General features: G+C 36.7%; 1 protein-coding gene across 4 annotated transcripts in view; it reads right to left on the bottom strand.

Annotated features, from left to right (window-relative positions):
- b3glcta (beta 3-glucosyltransferase a) overlaps positions 1-26602 on the bottom strand; it is an 89244-nt gene that overhangs the window by 38672 nt on the left and 23970 nt on the right. For all 4 annotated transcript variants that reach the window (XM_069190137.1, XM_069190138.1, XM_069190139.1 and 1 more), the window contains exon 4: positions 17629-17738. In XM_069190137.1, coding sequence (XP_069046238.1) covers positions 17629-17738 — 110 coding nt within the window. The remainder of the gene's footprint in view (positions 1-17628; positions 17739-26602) is intronic.

Here is a 26602-nt window from a genome sequence, read left to right as displayed (position 1 = left end):
TGTACTGACATTTTTATGGCCAAATAAGTAGAGACTTTAGAATCTCTGTAAAATGATTCTAAATGATTCTAAAGTGTGTTTCGCAAAATATCTGTCAACGAAACACAAAGTTCCACAGAAAGGGGTCTGTGAAGTTAACAGTAGTATAAGATTTTCAGTGTGTTAGGGATGAAACTGTGGAGGCAGGCCTGGGACTCCGTAGTCCTGACTAAAGGGGTTCATGTGTGAGAATCTGCTGCATCCTTCAGCATAGAAACTTATCCACAATGTTTCACTAATTCAACTGCATCATAGAGTACCAACATGTGCATCTAGAAAGGACAGTAGGTGACTGTAATATACACTAAATAACTTGAAAATGATTATAGTAGAATGAAGTATCATTTCAATCCTCCATATACAGTATGTTTTGTATTTTTTCTTAACCTAATTGAATTTCACAAGGTTAAAGCTTTATCAGTGCAGTATATGCAATCTGTAAACTCTTCTCTGTACACCTATATTGCCTTTAATACTGTATGTTATGCAAAGAATTCAGAAACCTGCAATCAAAAATCCAATATTACAAAAATCTAAGACCTCTCTAAATGTTATGAACTGAAGTAGAGCACATAATCTCTAAGCAGCAATTACATTGTTAAATGTATTTTCATTGAGATGTTTAATACCCTACTTTTTCCATGGAATAGCCCCAGAGTGACTTTTTTTCAGGCAGTTAATTGATGTTAATATTGCTCAGAACTTCAAAAGAAAACAGTAACAGCATTTATTTATATTCACAAGCCAGAAACTTATAAAACACTACAGGAAGCATCTGCTCTGTATGATCAAAGAGACAGGTGTATGTATAAAGTACAGACTGCAGATTGCAGGGGTGTGCATAATTTTGATCTCTGTGGTTTTTAAATAACACACCATTCTGAGGAAAACAGAATGAGACATTTGCATTAAAAAAAAAAACTAATTTTTTATTTCATCTGAACAAAAATATTTTCTTTCCGTAAATGCATTTTTCAGCATCATTGAACAAGAGTATGAATAGGAAGGGCACCGTACAAACGGTTATAACTTTCCAATTGTTACAGTTTGTTTCAATACCACTGTTCCATCCATCACCAGAAAGCCAATTATTTCTCCACAAAATCAAACTAGCAAAAAGAGAATATTTCTTTCTGTTCTCAAAAACAAAAAAGACTTGGCAGGGGTCTTGGCAATAGCAACCTGTCCCAGAAGAACAGGGCACAAGGCAAGACAAAGAACATATGGCTGTGTTCTCCATGGATGTGACGTCAGTCCATCACAGTAGCAGGGAGGAAAACCAAACACCCGAGAGGCCCAGTGGACACTGGGAAAACATGCAATCCCTGGATCCAACAGTTACAAAGTTACACCTCATCATTTTTAAATATAACACTGCATTCGAAAGTTCGATTTTTGTATGAATAATTCTGTAAACATTCTGTGCAAAATGTGCTCTGGCAACTTTCTTGAATCGAAATGCAGCATGTGGCCATTATCTATCATGTCCGCTGAAGAACCACATTTCAAATGCTCCCTGGGAAACATATCCAGAGAAGTGCATGACAAAAAATTCAGCTACAGAAAATAATTTTATCATTAAAAAAAACAGGATATTAAAACCAGAGGATATTCTGATAAGTAGGTATATATATATAAGTAGGTACACGCACTATATATGATAATGGGAATTATATAAGTTCTGTTCATCAGGACACAATTTAAGGAAACAAAAACATTATTTAAACAGTTTCACGTCAATTCCTCTTAGCTAACCAAAACGGCCTAGCTCCTTGGCACCATGCAAACACAAACACACTTGCCAGGCTTTAGTTTCGGAAATGAGGATCTGTTCTTATGAGTCAATGTGGTCATCAGTTGTGCCCAAGTCTTTCTGAGCTATGTGAAAACAAACAGCAGTGATCTTTTAGAACAGCACTCTACTAAAACAGGATACAACTTGATGGGAACTATCAATTTTTAATAAATTAATCATATGGAAATTCCAGGTATATATTTTTACTTTGGCCCATTTCACAGCCTACTGTATTTAGATTTACAGTACCACTATCAAATTCTGTTCTGCTTTTTAGATCCCAGATCTAATAAAATGAAGGGTAAATCAATCTTATGTTGGTACATAACAGGTGATTCACTGCCATCCTGAGTTCAGCTGCCCATTATGAAGTAGCTCAAGTCAACAAGAAGTAAGTACTCCTTTCTTCCTGTTTTTATATTATACTGTAGTTGGATTTACACAGTTTGGTTAGGTACAACATCTGTCATTCCATGAGGATTTTTCACATTTGTTCATTACTGTATGTGGAACTATGTAATAATTGTTTTCCCTGAAAATCCAATGAACAAATTGAATTTAAGAGTGAACAAGAAGAAGGCAGTTTAACGAACATACTGTATATGCTTTAATACAGTAGTGAAGAGCTTATACAATTCAGTTAGGGTAAAATGAGATATGAAATGGCACAAAAGAGACATACACAATCTTTTATAGTACTGAATAATTTAAATAAAATTAATGAGTTTATGTTTTAAACTATATGCCAGCAGCCATATCACCCTGCAACTCACAACTGGCAACCCACTGAAGCTCAGCAGGTATGAGCCTGGTCAGTACCTGGATCTTGTACCTCCCCACTGATAGCTGATGTGTGGTGAGCGTTCTGGCGCACTATGGCTGCCGTCACAGCATCCAGGTGGATGCTGCACAGTGGTGGTGGTGGAGGGGAGTCCCCATTACCTGTAAAGTGCTTTGAGTGGAGTGTCCAGAAAAGCGCTATATAAGTGTAAGCAATTATTATTATTATAAACTAGCATTCAAAGCATAGTTCATTTATGAGACAACAACATCTATCGAAAGCATAACATAACATACTGCATTAAGCCTCCCTACAAGAAGACTCCTCAAGGAATTATATATTTAATTATAATATGTTCTCAAAACAATAAAATATAACCTAAAGAAGAAATCATGAACAGCACATATAATGTGTTTAAAAACAACTTTTACATATTGCTATAAGCTAAACTGAAAAAATGTTTTCGCCATTTGCTAAAACTGTAGTCATTCTAGGCTTTATCAGCAGGAATTCTTTCTATACTCCCGTATCTCTATAGCATGCTTGAGTTAATTTTGTTCATTGTATTATCAGCTCTCATCCACATCACCGTATTTTTGGAAGAGATCAGATACAGTATATTAATTCCACACAGCAAAATTAGTTCCAGCTAATTTGAGATACAGGAGTTCTTAAAATAAAACCTTATGATTCCTTTAATAGATGTCAATCATTAATTACATGGATGAGACAAAAATATGCTTGTTATTGCTGACTTTGACATCAAATCAGAAACTGGAAAATCAGCACACAAAAAACTGATGAGCAATGTACAGCAAAATATATACAATATTTGAGGTGGACTTTTCACTAGATATATAGTTATTGTTTTATTGAGAGACCAAAGAAAAAGAACACATTCTTCCAATATCTTAAAATCTTAAATAAGAAAACCTAAGTCCATACTGCTCAAAACAACAACTTTTCCTTAACATTTTTTCTAACTAGCAAAGCAATTTCATTATTTAATTCAGTTTTTTTTCTTTCCTACTGCTTAATGCATTTTACTTAACTTCTGATCTCTGAAATCTATTTTTAGTAGATCTCCTCTCTTCTGCAACTAAAACATGACTAGACAGAAAGCTTCAAATATCAGATTTTAGAGACGGACCAAACAGATAGCTAATAAGTCTTCTCATTCAATGAACATTTTCAGTTCTTTACTATATATACACCCTCTTCCTCATTATAGTCCTATTAATACTTCAGCATCTACAATTATATTTCTCTTTTGATGCTCAGTGTGTCAGTACACCAATGCAAGTTCTTAAAATAATACACTGATATTGCATATTAATTGAATGTTTCTGGCATCATTTCGATTGATTGGTCATTTATGACTAATTTTTGAGTGATTTTCCAAGAAATCCCAGCTGGAGAAAGCAGTTATACCAGGTTACCCCACTTGCCAGACTCAAACCCCAGTGAGAATGTGTGGGATAAGATGGGATGAAATATGACATCGAGGCCTCAGAGACCAGTGAACTGGCACATGCTTTTCTGGGCTCTACTACAGGAATGGAACAGAATCCCAGGAGACACTGGAACTGTGAGCAAAGCATCAAATGCACAGCTTTTATTGCTGTAATTGATGGGCACAAACACTGCACTAGCTTAATACTTTCATAGTGGATCCCTAATAATCAAGCTTTATTATAACCATCATTGATCAGCATCAAGGAATTTACCTACAGTATGTCATGCTTCTTTAACAAAATAACTGTCATAGAAAAAGATAGTTATTATAAAAATAATTTTGTGAATTGGTTAGAAGCAGTTCCAAGCAACATCTTGCTTTTGAAGCTCAATACACAGTACATCAGGGAAAAAAACTTGAAAACTTGTTCTATAAAGTTCTATAAAGCTCAGTCCCTGTAATTGGATATGCTTTTTGAAAAATACTTTTACTCTTTGAGATTCCTATTGCAATACACTATGAAGAGGGTAAAGATCTCTCCTTCTTTTTATAAAGAAGACAGCTCTGATTTAACTACTCAACTATAGCTCATTTTTAAAATGAATTGTGCTACTCAGCAGAAGCTGGAAGGCCATCTCTACCCCACTGTTTGATAAGAAATTCATCAAGAAGAGACTCAGGGAAAAAAAATACAAGGTCAATGGACGACTGGACCACTCTGCAGATGAGAATATAAACTACTCAAGCAAGCATGCTGTCATCTGTAAGCTTAGAGAAATGGCTATGTAAAAATGTACAGAGGAATAAAAGAGGGCATATTAATCATCAGGGGGCAGTATCTGACCATTTGGGAATTGCAGCATAGAAATGTTAAGTTGTAGCAGTGTCCTTAATGTCATGGTTACTGAGCACATAGAGGGTACAATGTAATGCCTAAAAGATCCTGGCTCCAGTGGTGCACAGTAGCAAACAAAATTGGTTAACTGTGAAAAATACATTGCAGACGTACTAAAAGTGACTCATATAAGCCTGCTCTTCTCGTAGGAATGAAAATTGTTTCGAAAAAAGAATGACTTCAAGGTCCAGGATCATTTGTTTTCTTCCCTGCTAGGCAAGTCAATCCTGAAGTACAATTAGCCACAAGAAAATCTTTTTTTTTATGTAGGATATCAACAAGCGCAAATCAGCTCTTGGTACCAGAACCAGAACTACTGACATACAAAATGACTGGTTCCTTTTTGCTTCAATCATATTTGCACGTTTAGCAAAGCAAATGGCTACAACAACAGGACAGTCCAAGTAAAAACAAAAATACAGGTATATCATCATCATCATCTGCGTTTGCCGGTCCATCCAACTCCTGGTCCTTCCACAAACTTTGTCTACCCTCTTCCAACCCGTTCTCTTTGCTGGCTTTCAATTGCTTTATGGAGTTCAGTACTATTTTTTTTTTTATCTGACATATAGCCACTATTTTTGCTATGAGACATATGTCTCATTTGGATAAATGCAATTACATTATAATGCTAGACCTGTAACTGTGGACAGAAAACATATTGTAAGACTAAGGCAGTCCTCTTGTCATACAGGCCAAACCTGTGGTGTTGGATATGATTACAGAATGTGCATTAGTCCTGGTTCATTAATCTATTTCATGTACAGTAGTACCTCTTATACTGGTGATCTATAATAAGGTAACATTATATTGATTAAGAAGTAAAAAACCTCCATACCTGTACCTAAATAAAATGGACATTGGCACTAAACCCTAACCCTAAACCCTTTTCCACTTCACGATTCAGAGGACTTATTGGAACACTGACTGCTGGGTGACACTAGGAAAAAGGATGTTGGATATATATAAAGGAGAAACTGATTTTTACTTGCATAAACTCTGAGACACATTAGAACCCATGCGTTTTCCTGAAGGCAGCAAACCGCTGGAAACATTAACTGGTCCATAGGTTTTATCAAAACAGTTCAGAAGTGTGAAACATAGGAAATAATAGCAGGTTAACTGTAAAAGTGAGAAATAGCGGGTAAAAGTGTTTTGCACCTTCTGTCAGTAAACAGTTTTAACATGGCTTGGTTCATTCAGCAATGGTAAAATTATTAAGGAACTGCTGCCAACTCTGAAGTTAAATATTTGGAATTTAAAAAAATACAATAAAAATTTAGAACACAGAAGTGTGTTGACATTTATTCAGAAAGACTGAGCTTTGGGAGATTAAAAGGCCGAATAAATAACAAATGTTAAGTTTGCCTCCAATGCTCAGGAAGAATTGTCTTGTGCCAAACAGAACTCCCACAGGCCAATTAGAACATGCACAGTGCTATCTAAAATAAACAAATGCATGCTGCAACATGATACTGTAAATCACATCAGTTTTCATCCAACCTCCAACTTCTCTCATCCTGTGACATACATCAAACATATTATACATACAGTACATAATAAAAGGCACAGCTTTCGTCTTCAACCGCATTTGATGTAAATGTTTTTTAAGAATGTATAAAAGAAGGGAGATGTTAGTGTTAGACTTCACACTCAGCACATGGTTACACTGACCATGTTCACACAAAGATGTCCTGATCCTAATGATACACTTCCAATTCAACAGCTTCATATTATGGGACAAGGGAAATATGGCTCTGCGGGCAAAAATCTGTCAATTTTCAACACTACATCGGAGATAAGATACTTTCCTCTATTGTTAAATGCAGAAAAATAATCACAACACAAGTGACTAAGTATATTTTTATCATTAAACCGTGCATTTACATTAAAGTCAGAGCAACTGATCAGCATGCCAACAGTGATGACTGGAGTTAAAGTATAAGGTGTCCTCTTCAGAGAACATGCAAATAAGCAGATTGTGCCAAGAAATTCCACAGAGATAACGAATCTGTTTACATTTCTAAAGCAAATGCCATCTTTCTCTACAGTACACAGTACCTAACCAGGTAATGAGTTTTATAGTGATGATATATTGGTATAAATATTGTATACCGTGCATATCTGTCTCCATGCTGTTCTTGTTTTGTATTTATTTCAACTTGTTTTGTCATGCAGCTCATTTTCTTTCACTGCATGACTGACCATTGTTCCGTTTCAATGTCATATCACTGTACTCTCTGTTCTGTTCATTTCTCAACTGAACAACATAGACCATTAAGAAAACAGCTTCCTGTTTAATCAACCCAATGGCTTCAAAAAGCATGCATCCCTCTGAATAAATGACAGAGTGTGCATTGCTCCAGAGTTGTCACAATGGTGTGTAATAAGAAGTACATGACATTTGTACAAGGTATTAAATCTGATCCGAGTGGAACTTGGCACTGAAGGTTGTGTGTCAGAGAAGAGTGTCCTCACACCCCGGTCCCTCACATTTACCCTTCAGGAACAAATGAAAGACATTTCCATATTAAACACATAAACAGTTTGTGCCTTTCTAATTTAGACAACACATGATATTTAACAATAAGTGGCACTAACCTGGTGCAACTGAGAAAGAAATGCACCCTGACAGAGAGTTGTTTCATAATTTTAGATTCAAGTGCTAAGCATAAATTAAATAAAATTTAAAAAATAATACACACAGCTTGGAACAGACTGTCCAAGCTGTCAAACAGTACTTAATTGGATTCAATAGTGTTGACTAACAGGTACAGGAGAACAATCAACAGTGGGCATTGCTGCACGACAAAAAATTATATTCTATGATTCTACTAGTTCAAACACTGTCACAGGAGGTAAAGTCTAGAATAATGCAAATGATTAATTATATTAGAATTTCTGCATTTTATATGGTACATTCCCAGTTTCTAATCTCCATAAAACAGTAGAAATCACTGAGCACATTTCCGTGAAATAAGAACTGAAGGATAATTATATGCTTCTCATGTTAATTTCTTTTGCAAAATGGATTGATTTTAATTGCACATTGGGGTATATGACTTGAAAAAAACAAATCTATATTATGCAGATAGCTGCCTTTTAATAAAGTAAAGCACCTTTTCTTAATATCAGGTCGTCCTGACTCAGAACATTCTAACAGATTGATTCCAAGCATGACAAACGTTTTTATACTGTTAATTACTTAGAAGCTGCAGCATATATTCAAAGTGCACAAATCATGTTTTGAGATCTCCTGAAGTCACTTCTGGGATTTCATGAACAATAGCCTTCTTCAAGTAAAAAAAAATATTCAGCAAGCACGCAACTTTCACATTACAGTGTAAATGTTCCCTTTATATAAAGCTTCATCTATTTTGTCTACAATTCTTTTTTATAATTAACAGTTTTAAATATTTGAAAAAATTTTCTGCACGACTTATTGTCAAGGTGCTTTCTGAGAAACCAATCACCATGGCAGAAGCAAGTAAAGAGCTATGATCCTTCTTCTGCATGGCAGTGCATTTATGAAATGAGAACAGGATGCACGTCATTACTCTAAGGGTTGTGGGAGCATGGAACCAGCTGCCCTGCCATATTGTTGAAGTCGATACCCTGGCTTCTTTCAAGAAACGGCTGGATGAGATGCCTTTATCAATTAACTACAAACCACCAAACAAGCTAGACAGACCAGATGACCTCTTGTTTGTAACAGTTCTTATGTTCTAATGATGGCTGCTGGATCGAGGTCAGGCCGTCTCCCCAGCAGAATGAGACTGAGATTCACCAAGTGCTGGTGCACACCTTATTATTATTACAACTTCTATCTTTTCTCCTCAATATTGCATTTATCAGTTTTTTAATCTTTTGAAGTTTGGAAGACTTTGTGATGCCACCATCAATATAACTAATTTTGGTACTGTAACTCCACAGCTAAAACGACTTGCTTCTTCTAGAGCTGGGGTCTCAGAGTTGCTCGCTTAAAAAATGCCATTCATTCCAGATAAGGTACCTTTAACTATTTGCAGATCTATTATGCAATCAATCGAGCAATTATACCTATTAGTAAGAGCTCAGATAAAATGTAATCAGTAAATGATTTCTACTGTATATACCTGCTCTACAGTTTCCTTGTCTACTCAGACAAATGACTTTTGGGAACTGACAGTCACATAAAAAGCACATTGATAAAGAGCACAGTGGTGAATTAATGCATAACACAAGTCAACCTCTTCGGATGTTTTGATTGATTGTAAATTTGAACATATGTTCAGGCTTAACATATATCCAAGACAAGATAGAATGTTTGATATAAATATAGGAAGCTGAAGCCTATTTAAATTACAATAGGTGTTGTTAATGCCATTTTTATGCTGATCAGCTACCCCCTGAATTACAAGCATGTATCTTGAAACAAGTCTAAATGTTCCATCCTACTGATTTTGCTAACATATAATGCATTCCTTTAAGTTGCCTTGTGTTGGTGAAATCAGTTAAAGTGCTGCATCTGATTACCATTACCTTCATTTGTATCTCAAATTATTTTGCATGATTACATGCTTTTCAGGCCATAAATCTTACTTTTCAAAGACAAAGCCAGAAGAGCTAAGGTTTTCGAACAGTGAAGAGTGAAGCCTTTTTTTTCTCAACACAATATTTTGCTTTGTCATATAAAGGCAAGATTTATGGCCTCAGACACACCTTTCAAATAAAGTTGTGACTGTAATACAATACAAGGCACATAAGTGGAAAATCAATTGTAAATATTTTTAACAAGTCTGAAAAGAATTAATTTAGACCTCCTCTATTCCATAAGCTGTATTAACCAGATACTGCTGAACAATACAGATAATATTACAAATTCTAGAACTGATAGATAATGAAATCATTATCAATATATAAGGCATTAAATATATTATTTTGTAATTATACTTGTGTACTAAATGACCTATTGGAAAACAGTATAATGTAAACATTAAAAAGTGAATCTCCAAAACAGACATATTTCCAAATAACCAACTACAATTTACAAATAATAAGTCCCTGATTAAATGAATTCATTCAATTTAACATAACTGGAAGATCATTTTTACCTGTAAACATCACAGCTTGTGAATTTTACATATGCCGTATGTCTTACAAGGCAAACAGAATTACTTTCATATTTAATACTGTCCCCAAACCAACCTGAGAACATCTTAATTGTAAATACGTTAAATCAAAACCATTTCTGTTAAACTGGTATCCTAACGGTGAGGTGCAGTAGGAGCATGTGGGAAGATGTGTAAAATGTGCAATACACAAACTATGAACCAAAATGTTAAATGCCTATATCCATTTCAGTTAGCAGATAAAGGCATAATAGGGTCTAGGCCCTAGAGTACTTTTAATTAAACTCATGGTTATTAAATGCTGACTTCTGGTGAGATGGGAAAAATGAAACCCAGAAATTAAGATCTAATGTGCCTGTTTCTAACTAAAACATTGTTTATTACAATATGCAATATTTTATTACAGATATACTTGGAAAGTAACAGCAACTTGGAAAACACATTCATTGATTTTATTTGAATTTCATTATATTTTAATCTGGCTAGGATTTCAGTCATTATATGAAGACTATTCTTAACTGGTCAAACCTTATCTCCAAATAATGTATGTACAAACAGCTTAATCCACCATGAGCAACCCAACTACTGTAATTCTTCCAAAGTGTCCTTCATTTTCTTCCTCCTTCAACAAGAGTGACATGCACAAAATTACAAAGGCAATATTTAATGAGAACTCAAAAAGCATTTTTATTCATTAACATCCCAAACCCTTTGTCTCTGGACAGAGAATCTCCTTAAAGTTAATGTAAAAATAAAAGTATTATTTTGTCAATAACACCATTTTAAATTCCTTTGGATGAAATTAGATTTTTAATTTAAACTGCACAAAACAATAAACCCCTAAAGGACCAAACAACTGGATTGATGGCAAACAACAGGAGTCATTAAATATTCATAAGGCTTCAATTGAGCGACAGGCTTGTGTGGAAAAAGCACATGAAATGCTTAGGTAACAAGTATGCTTTATAGGTAAAAAAAAGCAATACTTAAAGTAACACCTAGAATGAATTTATTTACATATTAATAAATGCCAAGCCTCAGATATAAAAGATGTCACACATACAGTATATTATATTACCTTGGACCTTCTTGAGAGATAAATAACACTAATGAATAAACATACTGTATAAGCCCAGAACTGGAAAGTTTAAACTTTAAAGAACAGCACTTCTCCTTTCCACTTGCTGCATATTCATTATCAACAATAAAAAGACCATATATCATTTGCAAAGCTAGCCAATTCTTACAGCTAAACTAATTTTCAAACAGTCTGGCGTGTGTATTACTGCTCTGGTTCACCATGTCACTATCCTTTGTTTGGCTCTGAAAAATCATTTGCTGAAATAGAAACAGGGCAAAATGAGTATTTATTACTATGGGATATGCTATCGAAACAAAACAAATTTAGAAGAAAGTGGATAATGAAAAAATAGTCATTGAGCCATCTGTTCACTTCCCTTATGAGAACAGTTTGCCTGAAAGGCTCCACTCCTTTCTTTAGGAGTTTGAAGTACTGTATATGCAAGGCTACAAACCTGTTTAATCTTTTTCAAATAATTTTCCATAGGATTCCTAATTTGTAATCATGTTGAAAAGGACAGTACCAAATACAAAAATAAAACTTTAGGCACAGCAAAAATGAGCTAATTAAGGAAGAAAAGAGGCTAACACTCCAAGGGGCTAATTCCCTTGATAAGTTACTAATATACCAAGTTCATGAGAGAATTTCATTTTTACTCCATTACTAGGAAAGATAACTTTTTTTTAATTTTCTAAATGTAAACTGGCCTCTGACATACTGCTGAAGAGATTTTTCACTCTAAATTAGATTCTAAAATTGCACAGAAATTACAATTGCACGTTTGTTAAAAAAGACTCCAGTGAAAAAGAAAAAAACAGAATTCCAAATCATTCTGTGATTTGTTTAATGACACTTCTGTCTCATTAGTGAAGAAATTAAAAGCTGCAATCAATAAAAAGGCCAAAAGCTGAAAAAGCTGACAATCTCAAGAGTCCAATAAGATAATGCATGAATTTCATGGACATGATAATAAGGTCTTTCAAGAATTTACACTAGGGATTGGTTCATACTCAAGATTAGGTAAACATTTAGATTTTAGATTTTGCTGAAATAACACAAGAAAGTCTAAGATTTCACAAGTTTTGTTAAAATCTCATCACATCTCTAAAAGAATGCTATTCAAAATCTTATTATACAGGGGAAAAATGCAAGCTTGCGGATTGCTTAAGCAGGTAAGCCCCACACTACTTGTGAAGAGCACTGTTTACTGTTGGCAAAAGAGCTGACACGTATTATGTGTGGAGAAACAGCTGCTAAACAGCTCGACCTGCTGCCCCCTCCAAAAGACACAGTCACTCATAGAATTATTGATATGGCGCACATGATGTCAAAAGTACGCTGATAGAGCACATTAAGATGAGCAGATGCTTTTCACTGCAATTAGATGAGTCTGTAAATCTAGTTGATTTGGCTAATTTGCACGTTTATGTTAGATACGAGTTTGAGGGCATGTCCCATGAGGACTTTCTGTTCTGTAAGCCGCTACCAACAGGAACTACAGGAGAGCACATATTTCAGCTTCTTGGTAAATTTATCGAAGAGAATGGCATCGGCTGGATAAAACGCGTCAGAGTTTGTACAGACTGTGCCAGAGCAATGACAAGCCGACACAGCGGTGTAGTTGAACAAATTAGAGAGGTTGCTCCAGATATGAAGTGGACACCGTGCAGCATCCACCGTGAGGCCTTGGCAGTCAAGAAAATGCCTGACAATTTTAAATCTGTAAGACTCTGTTGTGAACTGTATCAAGACTCGACCAATGAATTCACAGCTGCATTTCCTCGACTAAACAGGCTCATCCCTCTCACTGAAATGCTGCTTTTTTATTGTTTATTTTTAATTGTTGTTGTTCCTTTTGTCATTCTGTAAAGCGCTTTGAGAAGCCACCTTTAAAGGCGCTTTATCAAATAAAGTTTATTATTATAATATTTATTACAGTATATGTGTATGTGAGTGTGCGCACACATGTGCGCTCATGTTGGTCATTGAGATTTTCTGGGGTTCCTATGTGAAGATGACTAGTAGGTGGTACATGGATGCTTTGGTTTGATCAGGGGTGGTACTTGGTCCAAAAAGTTTGAGAACCACTGCTTTATCCCATGGTCCAAGACACACCAGTTTCAGTAAATACTGTATGCTTCTGAATCACATGCATCTGTGCAGCATTCATAGAAATATATTTAAATATTCAAACCAGAGTTGTTGTTTTTTTTACAAATATTACTCTTAATATAGAGTAAATAATATACACTCTAAATTTAGAGTGTAAATGCATCCTTTCCCTTTCCACATCAATTAGGCCCTTTGAAATGCAACTTTAGTAAGCAGTATTAAATTTGCTCATCAGAGCCAGCCCACAAATTGATTAAAAATCATTACTTCTGATCACTGACATGAGATATAATGTGCACTGTGGCATTCAGTATTGGATCCCTGAGCACTGCACTTACAAGCATCAGCAAAATTGTAACACCAAGGACAAACGTTATCATCTTACCAATGCACAGAGAACACGACGTGCCCAAGCATCCCAATAACACATGAACACTGCCAAGGGGTACATAACACTTAGTTGGCACTAGATCCATCTGTGTTACAAGGAAAAGTGCAAGTGTCACTGTGCGAAGTACGCTTGTTGAGGTGGCTGCTTTGTCTTCTCATTTATCACTGTGGGAATCTGAAGGCAAGCATCACGCATCACGCTTTCCAAACAAACTACAAGATAAACAAAGCAGCAGTGGGAGACACATCTACCTACGCTATTTAGAGAATGAATTTACATCTATGAACCCCCACCGCTGAAATGCAGCACCAGGAAGAATGAAGGTGTTGTAGCTGTTTGCTGCATTTTTTATTTCTGAGTTTCCCATGTAACTACTTATAAGCTTATTAATTAAAAAAGTACAGAGTTCTAGTAGTAAATCATATTAATTGCCAAAGTCTTAACTTCTCAAGTTCAACATTTGTGAAGAGAACCAAACTGAACAGTAATTACTGTACATAGTCATAGCTTCCTTTCAGAAATCTACCCGTCTTGTCTGTGTTCACATATAGCTTTTAATGAGCGGCAGAAAATAAGAACTGGAACTCCTTAAAGAAATGGCACCCTTCTCCGTTAAAAATTAGCATCTGCAAATCGCTCCAGTTCAGCCTTGACACTCTTCCGAAAGACAGGATATTGTAACGCAATGGAGCTTGGGTGGGCGCCCTCGCCTGCTGCCTACACAGGTCGGCCCGTGGCCGTATCCGTTACACTCTTCCCCGCTTAACTCACCGTCCTCGGCGAAGGGCTATCCCATCCCACTCCTGACACCAATGTAACACATACGGCCACCAGTGAGTGTGTAAGAGCCGGCTTACCAGAGCGGTGACGTCACCGCCCTTCCCTGTAATAGTAGGACCACAGCCACTGGGCTGGGGGGAGATCTCTCTTTAGCTCACCAGGCTGGGTCCCTGTTGAGTGACGCCGGAGGCCAGGGTTCGCGTCCCTGACGGTGCAGCAGGCGAGGGCGCCCACCTGAACCCCGTTGCATTACAAAATGATTCCTCACATGGTCACTTGTTCCTACTGTTTAATTCACAAAAATGAAGCAGACAGAATTAGTGTCAGATGAGGGGCTCTAATATGACTATATATAATATCTGAAAGCTCTAATATCACTCTGGTTGTGACACAGGTCATGTCAGAGTTCCTGTGGGATCATGGGGTTTAAAGTAACTGTTCAGCTTTAACTATGCAGTTATGTCCTTTTTTCAGAAAGCTACAAATGAAGCACTTCTCTTTCCTACGCATTTTCTACCAATGTAACCAAGACATAAATTTATTCTATAAATACTGTAACACAAGCAAAGCTCTGCATTTGAATTTTCAAGAGGTTTTGTAAGAAGTTCAGGGATTTCTTTCCCTGCAAAATCTGTGAAAGAAGTCTTGTTCTGTTGTTGGTTGCTGTTAAAGATAAACAAATTAGATTGCAGTTCAACACTTCAGAAAAGCTTGCCAGGAAACAACAAAACTTCACATTAGTTACTGTGAACAAATTATTACAAGTCAACATCACAGCTGAGTGCTACACCTAAGGTACAATAGGTCTAGGAAGCAAAGGTCAGAATTCCATGTTATGGAACTTTCTCTAAACCTGGAAATTACAAAACTGCTTTGATAAGGTACAGAAAGTCTGGAACTTAAAACTTATAATTCACACAATGAAACAGGAAGAACACAAAAATGAAGAACACACCATGGTTATCATATTCTGACCACTGCTTTATGACCCCTGTAGTGATGATTACTTTGAAAAGCTTGAGGTCTCGAAATGTGAGAAGCATAAAAACTTTCTTCTAGAATGGTAACTGAAACTAGTGTGTGCTGATTATATCACTGTAAAAGCCAGGATCTCGCATGACATTGTGTATGTCAGCTGCACAGGATACTTTCCTCTGCAGGACACAATAAAAAGGACATTCAATTCTCTATCCCAAATGCACTCTAATTTAAGAGCAATACTGACACCTTGTGGAGCTTCCAACAAATACTACAGTTTAGGTTTAGGTTAATAAATTCAGAACATTACATGTTTCATTTGGGATTAATGCAGTTCTGTAGAGGATATTTAATAATTTATCTCCAGAACAATCTTAACTCTCTCTTATGTACTCTTCCCTATCTATCAATAGTGCAAACACAAATGTCAGGGCCATTTGTTAAGATCATTGGCTAAAGGTCTAAGATCAGAATGTTGGAATACATTCTTAAGCTTTCAGAGCCTTTTAGTACTCTTAAGCTTGTATATCTGAGATATAAGTATCATTGTAATCGTCAGTGTTGTGTGTCAGCTGTGTTCAGCTTTGGGCACTGTAAATAAATTTCAGAATCACCAGTCTGAACTAAAAGATCTTTTAATTAAGGATGTGCTGTGCTTCCTATTTGATTTTGTTTCTATTCTCATCCAGTGAGATTGAGGAAAGAATACCCAAGCCTGAACTCACAACATCTGAGCCATTCTGTCTTCAGTCGGCAGAGTGTGGTTTCAGCACTGCCATTGTTTAGAAAGACCATGCTTAGAGAGATATTCAACAAATAGCTTGAGACAGAACTTAATAATATTCTAAGATCTTTACTCTCCTTTTCATATCTTTCTTATTCTACCGAAATATATCTCTGAACACAAGTAAAAATAAGTAATTCTGCCTTTATACAGCACTTTCCATCCCAAGGTCCTCAGAGTGTGTTCACATTGCACAGGCACCACTTCCATCCACACCGAAGTGCAGCACCCACCTGTAGGTGGCAGGCATTATGTACCAGCAGCCCCACTACACAGAAGATAAGGAGAAGTAGAGAAGGAAGAAACTGCTTTATTAATCTGCATTAAGGGAGAACATTAGGTAGACCAGATTGGGCAAGCCAGAAGTGGAATTTAGCCAGAACACTGAACAATACAATTCTATGGATCCTTAATGACCAAGTAGTCAGGATCTTGTTGTAACAACTGATCTGAAGCATATTACCTCCTAAAGCACAGGTATTTAGTTGCAAATTATGGTCCAGAAGAGAGTGCAACCTACTGATTGGTCAACAGCTCTACCTACAGTGGTATACCATGTGTCCTTAGAGGTCTACCTTTCCTCTACTGGCCAGACCTACCACTAGCTTCTGAGATTGCTCTGAGTAGATCAGGCTACAAAGTAGTCACTCAACTGAAAACAAAAGGGGTTAATCTATTTCAAGTGAGAATTGTTTGGAATGCAAATATCTTTGGCACTCCAATCTGCTTTTGAAACAGGATCACACAATTTTTATCCCAGGTTTGCTCACAGAGTTTAACAAGATATGGATTAGTGGCTGATAGTTAAAAAAAATAGCTGCCACTTGATAGTTGTCACAGAAAATAAATTACCTGAAATATTACTGGGCATCTACTCATCCTTTACAAATAATGAACGGGATGTACAGTATGTTATTTATTGCTTTGCGGTACAAACACAAGCGCATTCAGACATTATCACATCAGGATGAGTCATATAAAAACAGAAAATTACTGTATGTACTTAGCCCCTATTACAATTTTAAATTTACCCCTACTATCCCTTTTGATTCAGCAAAAGGGATATGTTTGGACTGTTGTTAGCTAGGACCATTTTACGAGCAGGGATTTTCTTGTTCATACTATTTTGGTTTTCATAATTTCTCACATTTCTCACAAAACTATACTTAACAATCAGCTGAAATAGAATTCTCTTGGGAAATTAGATTAACTGAAGGAAAAAAAAACTCATATTCCAGTTCCTAGTTCTAAATAAAAACAAATCACACTCTGTAAGTGATGACAGACTGACATGCAGATTCCTGCTGTGCATATAACTTGTGAAACTATATTTTCAATTTATTTTCTAAAATAGGAACTGCACTTTGCATTAACATGTTTCTATAAGCTTGAAAAGAAAATGTTAATACTGAAATCAACAATTACCTGTTCAAGGCTTCTGGCCTGTTGTAGCAGTTCTTCTCTGTATCCTTCTGCGCGTTTTGCGTGGAAAGAACTGCTTTGGCTTTGAATGACAAAAACGATCTCCTTCAAATCTAAAAGACAAGTGAATAAGGCAGTCTGAAATCCCCTTTCCTCAGACGTTTACCTTAAAGACAGTTTACAGACACAAATTTCAACATATTCCATGAATATTGTGAAGAGTTGGTATTCTTACCAAAAACTGGTACAGAACCATATGCCAAATCATTAAAAAGCTGTAACAAGGTGAAACCCTGAAGAAAAGGTTATCTGTACGAACCAAACAAAAGAAGACCTCACAATTTCATCGTCTTCACTGGGAATTCTGTATTCAAGCCAAAACGGTTTCCCACAGGGCATTTCAGTCAATGGCACCTTGCCAACACATAATATATTTTTCAAGTCATCTAGAGCGCACAATTGCTTTTCAGAAACTTTTAAAAGCAATAGTCGTTCAGGATCATTTGCTTTCTCCTTTCAATTTCTTGCTTATTTCATAGAGTTCTGTGGGTTCAGTGATTTCCCTGCTGTCATTTCTGCTTTGATTATCCTTTGTCATGCTCACTAATAAATGGGAAAAAATAGACTTTTCAGAGTCTGAAGAGAGGAAGCGTACCAGGATAAACAATGTAATCTGTTACAAGTGGGCTTCACAGGACTGTTTATAATTTACAGTGTATAATAAATTCAAACACATAATAAAATCCTGATAAATATAAAAATAGCTATTTAATAAGAAACAAGAACATTTACTTAAGTAAAAAATATTTCCATGAAATACACACTTACCTGCACAATCTGTAGCTATCTGTGGAGTGTAGCTAAATCACTCCATAATCACACCTTATTTGTTCTTAACTTTTACTGTCAGATTAAAGTTAGGCTTCATTTGCAAATTAAAAATTTCCAGGACTGCTATTATCATTACAAACTTATATTAAATACAGACTCCTTACTGTATGTCTAAAGATCATACATACGGTTACATCTAGAAAAATATATATTGACGAGTAATAAATAGCTGACTGGCTTGGATGCCCAATAAAAAGTTATTCCTGAACAGCTGCCACCCTCTGAACTGGTTTCTCATTGAGGGATTAAAAGGTATGGAAATGGCAACACAAAATACTTCTAGAAAGCGAATACTATATATGAAAGGTCAGTTATGGTAAGCTAGAACAATCTCTAGCTGCATATGCTGAATTCAGCTATGGGACCTCCATGTTAGGCACCAGCACCTTCTCATAACATGAAAACTTTAACAATTTAATGCCTAATACTTTAAAACGTAGACACGAAGAGTAAGGGAACAGAACAGGATGTGGCAGCCTGCGATTTGCTGCACCACTGACATATCACAAACTCCGCGTGCTGCCAGAGTAGATTGCCGGGAGGCTCAGAGGATGAATTCTGAATGAGCAAATATGCTGCTTTATTTTATTACGGTGGTGGCAGAGTGTGATGACAGGAAAGGGGCCCCATGATAGCCAGGTTTGCGCCTGGCTCACCAACAATCTGGCAGGGAGCAGCGAGCTGATGCTTACCTGTGCAGCCCACAGGAGGGGGAGGAGAGGGAAGAGCAACTGCAAAGATGGAGCTCAAGTCCAAATGAGTTTGAAAGTTTTGGATTGAGATACGAACTGTTAGTCACTGGTGCACGTAACAGTCAATTTGGTCGATTAGAAGTGACAAAACTGAGGAGGCCTCACCAGAACAGATTTGCCAGACCCCAAGTGTGTTTGGGCTTGAGGGGCTGAAAGAGCTACAATACCTCTTGTGGTTCAGCCTCTTGGGAGAACCACCAGGGCTAAACTTTAGAATTGTCTAAGACTACACAAAAGTATACTGCTTGAACATGAATCGCTCATGGTTTAAAAAAACTCTTGTTTTTCATAATGCTTTCTAATTTCTGATTAATGCTGCCATTTTTTTAAATCAAACAAGTGCTTTGAGGTGTCTGGTGAAAGCTCTGCTGTCCTCTCCTGGGAACAATTACACAAAGAGGCATCACAACTGTTCAGAAAGCTGCATTTAAAAAACTGCTGCTTTAAAACTTCTCCAACTCAACAATATACTGGTTATTGGGCAAACATTTTTCAATTTAGTGCAAAGAATGTATCCTTTCTCCTAAAGCCTCTATTTTTCTCCATACTTCAGCAAAGAGTAGTCCTCTGATTACTGGATATACTTTGTAAATCTCAGTGAGCTTATATCCGCCATCAGCCACCAGGCCCGCAAACACTGCCAGTTTTTGGATTCAAGTTTTCAGTAACTCTGTTAAGTCTAATAGTCCCTGTTAAATCTCCTACTGCTGACTTTCTGAATTGGTTCTGCAAACCATAAGGTGGCCCACCACGAAAATGCTCAGCAAGGCAATAAAACCTGTAGCGCATTTAAAATGGCTGATTAAACCCTTGTGAGCTTCTGATAAATGCAGTGCCTGTCTGCTGATAAGCTAATAATACATTATTAATGCTAAATTCTAAAAAACTCAGTGTAAATCCTTTAGATGGCTTCTTCATTAACAGGTTTACATACATAATCAACATTAAAAGAATTTGTGAAACAAGTTGGAAAGAAGAGAGAGATCTTTGTAAACATGTTTTTTTTAATTATTATTTAAAAAGGCCATGGAACTCTGTGACATATATTTATGGTACGTTAAAGGACTACACCAAAGAAATGCTTTATTACTTCATTGATAAAAAGAAATCTACTCATTATAATAAACTCATAAGAAAACCATCTCATGCTCAGGAATAGATGGAAAAAGTCCTATATTGATAAGTTTCCAGTCGCCACTGAGAGTAAACTGAAATTACCCCTGTTCATTTCCATAACTCCAAAGCCACATAAAAATGCTTTGTAGTGTTACTGCAAAGGTACAGCTTAGATTTTTATAGCCAGAGACTATTCCACATAGCACACTTAGAATGACCAATTACTTCCGCAGTAATCACCTCCGCTCTACAAATCTCAGTTAGACAGGATGGATGAGGAAACTGCATGTTATTTATTTCTAAATCTTTGGCCATTTTCTGCACTGCAACCTCCTTCAGTTAACAGTGAGATGAGGTCTGATACAGGTCTCACATATAGCACTGTAACTTCCTTAGAGTGCTAGATTCCTATACCACAGCCAGTTTATTGCTCCATAGCTAGCTCAAACTCCACAATACTGACAGGGCTTGTCATTTCATTTACCACCCAGAAATCTTCACCACTTGAGCCACAATATAAAATACAGTGCTCAGACTACTCTCTGAAAACATAGAGTGCCCCAATAAAAAGTATTTACTTTTTAGATGTAATGACTTTCCAAGAACATAAAAAAATGATTGACAGACACATAATTAAACAGTCATCACATAATAAGATAAAATCACCTGCATTAAGAGGCTTGACATAGAACAAAAATACTGATGCTTTAAAACTTGTTTCCTATAATACCTAATCAAATTACTTGTAAATGAGGAATATGTAAGAGCCAGTACTACCCTACCCTTTTCAGACAGATCTAAATGAATACCCCGCTGCTGTATATAAGACTAGCAATCAGAAGCAATGTCACCAATCAGTTAGTCGATCTGATTACCTTGCACAAATTTAAATGGCACCTTCAATGCCAAAAACAAGACAAAAGCACTCCTCAACAGCAAAACAGAAGAGGATTTTATAGCATTCAGTGTAGGTGTCTGGCCAGGAGTATAAACTGCATTAAATAACACAACGCCATGCAGAGAAACCCTGAGAGTGAGCATAAAAGCAGAGAATAAATCACTTCAATGAGACACTATCTTCCAAAAGCCATGGAGAACACACAAATGTTAAGCTTTTATCTAAGCTTTCTTTATACAGTCTATTCCACAGAGAAGAAGCAACAGAGATAAAACGCCTCCTTCCTCTCCGGAATAATTTAGAACAAAGTACAAAAAGGGAGTGAGCATCTGTCTGACATGAATAATGTGAACAACTGAAGGTAGCATACTTTACATTGTCTTCCTCCTCCTTTGGGAAGGGAGTGTGGTGCAGGAATTAGCACCACTGTTATTAGCCCTTTCCATTATGATGGGTTAGACTTGGATACATGGCATTGTAACTGACCCCCCACTTTTAATTAGCTTGGGGCAATTAATTTCAGTACCTGTTGAGTGAAATTTTATTAACTTCTCCCTGGAGAACTGAAACAACTCAGGATCAAATACTGCAAAAGACTATCAGCAATCCCTCTGTCACTACTCTTCGTGCCTTATAATGCAGCCAGCCAGCTCTTGTAAGACCACGAATGGCTCTTCTCAATGAGAATTTCTGGAAGGGTGGTGTTGCACCATTAACATTGAGGATTCTGGCAGAATTGCAGGTTTCATCATACTGTAATTTTCGAGCAGATGTGCAGGCTCAGTAAAACAAGTCAGCGCACCTTTGACCTCAACGGCCACAAACCTGAAGTCAATGGCCTTTCAAACCATCAGCTACTGTGCCCACCATAAGTATTGGGACTGGGAAGTCAGAATTGCTATTTTTGCTGCATACTCAAGCAAATTCGGATTTGAGATGTAAATTAAGGTCTCAATCCATGTAAGACAAAAGTACAGAATGCCACCTTTTATTTCTGGGTATTTTTATGCATATATGCTTTAACATTTTAGAATATTAATACTTTTTGTGTTCCATTATTCCCCATTTTCGGTGAGTATTATTCTGCACTGTAGATATCCCTCCTCCACAAGTCTACTGTCAAAGAGGATTTATAGTGACTTTAAACAACTGCTAGTCAGTGCCAAGGATTGGTCATGTATGCCTTAAATAAATGATTTAAATGAATTAGTGTGTCATTTTGTGGCATTCTTTAAACATAGAACACAGGAAATAAGCCTGTTTATGCCTCCACAGTTGACATGTTCTTTATGTGACCAATTGTTGCCCACTGCTCTGTTTTTAAAACTGGAATCTCAATGTCAAGAGAGACATATCAATATGTAGTGTCATACTCTGTCAGGGAGCTATTAGTCTGATTCACAGAACAACAAAACTATCTATTTCTGTTTGTGACTGCTGTGCAAAAAGCAATCGGCTTAGGCATGAGAAACATTGTCAATAGATTAGATTTCTGTATAGGGCAGAAATCCTTCTCATTCGAATGCTGATTGTTCCTCTGTAAAACTGTCATGCATGAATGAGTCGCATCATTTCTACCTATAGATTAAAAGATTTTCTGCAATCAAGAACTAGTCTTTCATTTTTTTTCTACTTTTTTTTCTCCAGCACTGCGACTAGAGGGTTTTATTTCTAGAAAGCCAAACAAAATAGACAGAGAAATCTAAATGTGTAAATATATGAAAACAGAAAATCCGAATAACTACAACTTCAGTACGGCATGTACCAATTTACAGATTAAATGCCAGTGTGGGATGACTGATAATGTTAAGTGGGCTATTTTATTCTAATTAAATTCTGAATAGCACCAGTTCATTACACGCAAACTTTTTTCTGCAACATTTGAAATGTATAGCTTTTATTGGATCAGCATTCAATAATATAGGCAAACTAATCAAACTATTATAGCTATATACTGTATATAGACAATATACAGAAAACTATATATACTGTAGACAATAGCTACTGCCTTTTTTTAATCTGTGTCACAATGAAGAGCAATTTACACCTAACACCTAATTGCATAGTTCCACCCATCCACACATCACTGAGTCTTGAGAAGGTGCTGAAATTGGTAATAAACTGGTGTTTGTGCTATAAAGGTGGTGTTATCAAAACTCTTCCAAACACACAAGGACAAAAGTTGAAACCAACATGGCAAAGAATCAGCAGTTAAGCAACAGTGCTAAAAAAATGTTTCAACGAGGCCTATTTTATTTTTTCTTCTGTGATAGACAACAGAACACTTAAACAAAACATGCCAAATAATTCTACTTTAGTTTCATATACCCTGCTGTAGATGTTTAAGTTCAACACTTCAAGGTTTAAACGGGCAAAGCATAAGGCCAAGCATCACTTGTGTATCATCTCAAAAGGTTAGTTTCAAAAGAAACTTGTGGGTGTTCTAATAAAAGAACAGGGGGATAAAAATTTTTTGCCCTGAACTCTGAAGCAATTTCCATGGGTATTGAAAAATTAAAGAGCCTCATTAGAAGTCTCTCCCTGCAACCAACTTTCATGGATGTCAAGACACCACACCTTAATGCAGAGTTAAGAAGATTTCTTTTAATCAGACTCATCACAAATTCAGCAGTCCATGCCCCTAAAGATTACTCTTATAATGAGTGCTGAATACAGGCTTAAACTCCTCTTTACATCAATAATTTAAGCTCAGAAGCAATTTATTCCTCACAGATTCAGAATGCAAAGTTTCACCGCGAGGATTTATCTGCATGACTTTTTAAAAATTGCATGGAGTCAACTTATTTTTTGCTATAAAAAGGCCAAGCAAACTGTAGTTCAGTAGCTATACGTCAACCCTGTTAAAAGTTTTCTAACTAGATTGCATAAAAGGTATGGAATAGGGCTAATGGAAGCACAGCCAGCAATTATGTCACAGAAAACAAAAACAATTTGGAGGCAATCCAGACACATACAGTGCCTTGCGAAAGTATTCGGCCCCCTTGAACTTTACAACCTTTTGCCACATTTCAGGCTTCAAACATAAAGATATAAATTTTTTATTTTATGTGAAGAATCACCAACAAGTGGGACACAATTGTGAAGTGGAACGAAATCTATTGGATTTTTGAAACTTTTTTAACTAATAAAAAAATGAAAAGTGGGGCGTGCAAAATTATTCGGCCCCTTTACTTTCAGTGCAGCAAACTCACTCCAGAAGTTCAGCGAGGATCTCTGAATGATCCAATGTTGTCCTAAATGACTGATGGTGATAAATAGAATCCACCTGTGTGTAATCAAGTCTCTGTATAAATGCACCTGCTCTGTGATAGTCTCAAGGTTCTGTTGAAAGCGCAGAGAGCATCATGAAGACCAAGGAACACACCAGGCAGGTCCGTAATACTGTTGTGGAGAAGTTTAAAGCCGGATTTGGATACAAAAAGATTTCCCAAGCTTCAAACATCCCAAGGAGCACTGTGCAAGCGATCATCTTGAAATGGAAGGAGTATCAGACCACTGCAAATCTACCAAGACCTGGCCGTCCCTCTAAACTTTCAGCTCAGACAAGGAGAAGACTGATCAGAGATGCAGCCAAGAGGCCCATGATCACTCTGGATGAACTGCAGAGAACTACAGCTGAGGTGGGAGAGTCTGTCCATAGGACAACAATCAGTCTTACACTGCACAAATCTGGCCTTTATGGAAGACTGGCAAGAAGAAAGCCATTTCTCAAAGATGTCCATAAAAAGTCTCGTCTAAAGTTTGCCACAAGCCACCTGGGAGACACCCCAAACATGTGGAAGAAGGTGCTCTGGTCAGATGAAACCAAAATCGAACTTTTTGGCCACAATGCAAAACGATATGTTTGGCGTAAAAGCAACACAGCTCATCACCCTCAACACACCATCCCCACTGTCAAACATGGTGGTGGCAGCATCATGGTTTGGGCCTGCTTTTCTTCAGCAGGGACAGGGAAGATGGTTAAAATTGAGGGGAAGATGGATGCAGCCAAATACAGGACCATTCTGGATGAAAACCTGTTGGAGTCTGCAAAAGACCTGAAACTGGGACAGAGATTTATCTTCCAACAAGACAATGATCCCAAACATACAGCAAAATCTACAAAGGAATGGTTCACAAATAAACGTATCCAGGTGTTTGAATGGCCAAGTCAAAGTCCAGACCTGAATCCAATCGAGAATCTGTGGAAAGAGCTGAAAACTGCTGTTCACAAACGCTCTCCATCCAACCTCACTGAGCTCGAGCTGTTTTGCAAGGAAGAATGGGCAAGAATTTCAGTCTCTCGATGTGCAAAACTGATAGAGACATACCCCAAGCGACTTGCAGCTGTAATCGCAGCAAAAGGTGGCTCTACAAAGTATTAACGCAAGGGGGCCGAATAATTTTGCACGCCCCACTTTTCATTTTTTTATTAGTTAAAAAAGTTTCAAAAATCCAATAGATTTCGTTCCACTTCACAATTGTGTCCCACTTGTTGGTGATTCTTCACATAAAATAAAAAATTTATATCTTTATGTTTGAAGCCTGAAATGTGGCAAAAGGTTGAAAAGTTCAAGGGGGCCGAATACTTTCGCAAGGCACTGTATCTCTGATACTGTACTCTTTCAGTTTATATTTAAAAATACAATTAAAAAAAAACTTTCCTAATCAGGAATGTTGATCCAAATGTTTGTCTTCATATTGTGACATCCTACTCTTCCAACCTCTGACTTGTCAATAATTATTTCACCATAAGCACAGTTTAATTTCACATTGCTGTGAGACTTCTGCTCACCCCACTTCACACTATGCTAAACTTAGTGATTTTCTAAAAGTGCATGCAATAAATGGGATATACTGTAAAAAGGACATAGACAATTGTGCTTGAATTTCCAAAAGACACTTGGTAGACCCAATACATTTGATTATATAAAGTAAATGAAGATGCAAACCTATTTTTCAGAGGGTATAATACATGTTAAATCTGAACCCCAAGCTTCTCTCCCTGTCTGTGTGTCTCATGGAGAGCAAGTTGGGGTATGCGAAAAGACAAACTCCCCATACAAGAAATTGTACAGTATATGGCCAATAAAGTGATCTTATCTTATTAGGCAGCTCTAGTAGAACTGGTGAAGAAAGATCGGACGAATACATTTGATCAACCAAGTAATATGAGTAATATACTGTAGTTGTTTTACATTTGTATTACACTCCATGTAATAAAAATGTGGACTTGTAGAAAAAACAAAGCATTTTGGCTTGGAAAAAATACAGCTCCAACAACATCTAATACTTTACTTCTACATCTCGTAGAAGTGTG

The sequence above is a fragment of the Lepisosteus oculatus genome, chromosome 5 (assembly GCF_040954835.1).
Source record: "Lepisosteus oculatus isolate fLepOcu1 chromosome 5, fLepOcu1.hap2, whole genome shotgun sequence".
In the NCBI taxonomy this organism is placed as follows: domain Eukaryota; kingdom Metazoa; phylum Chordata; class Actinopteri; order Semionotiformes; family Lepisosteidae; genus Lepisosteus; species Lepisosteus oculatus.
This window is presented reverse-complemented; position numbering and strand designations above follow the sequence as displayed.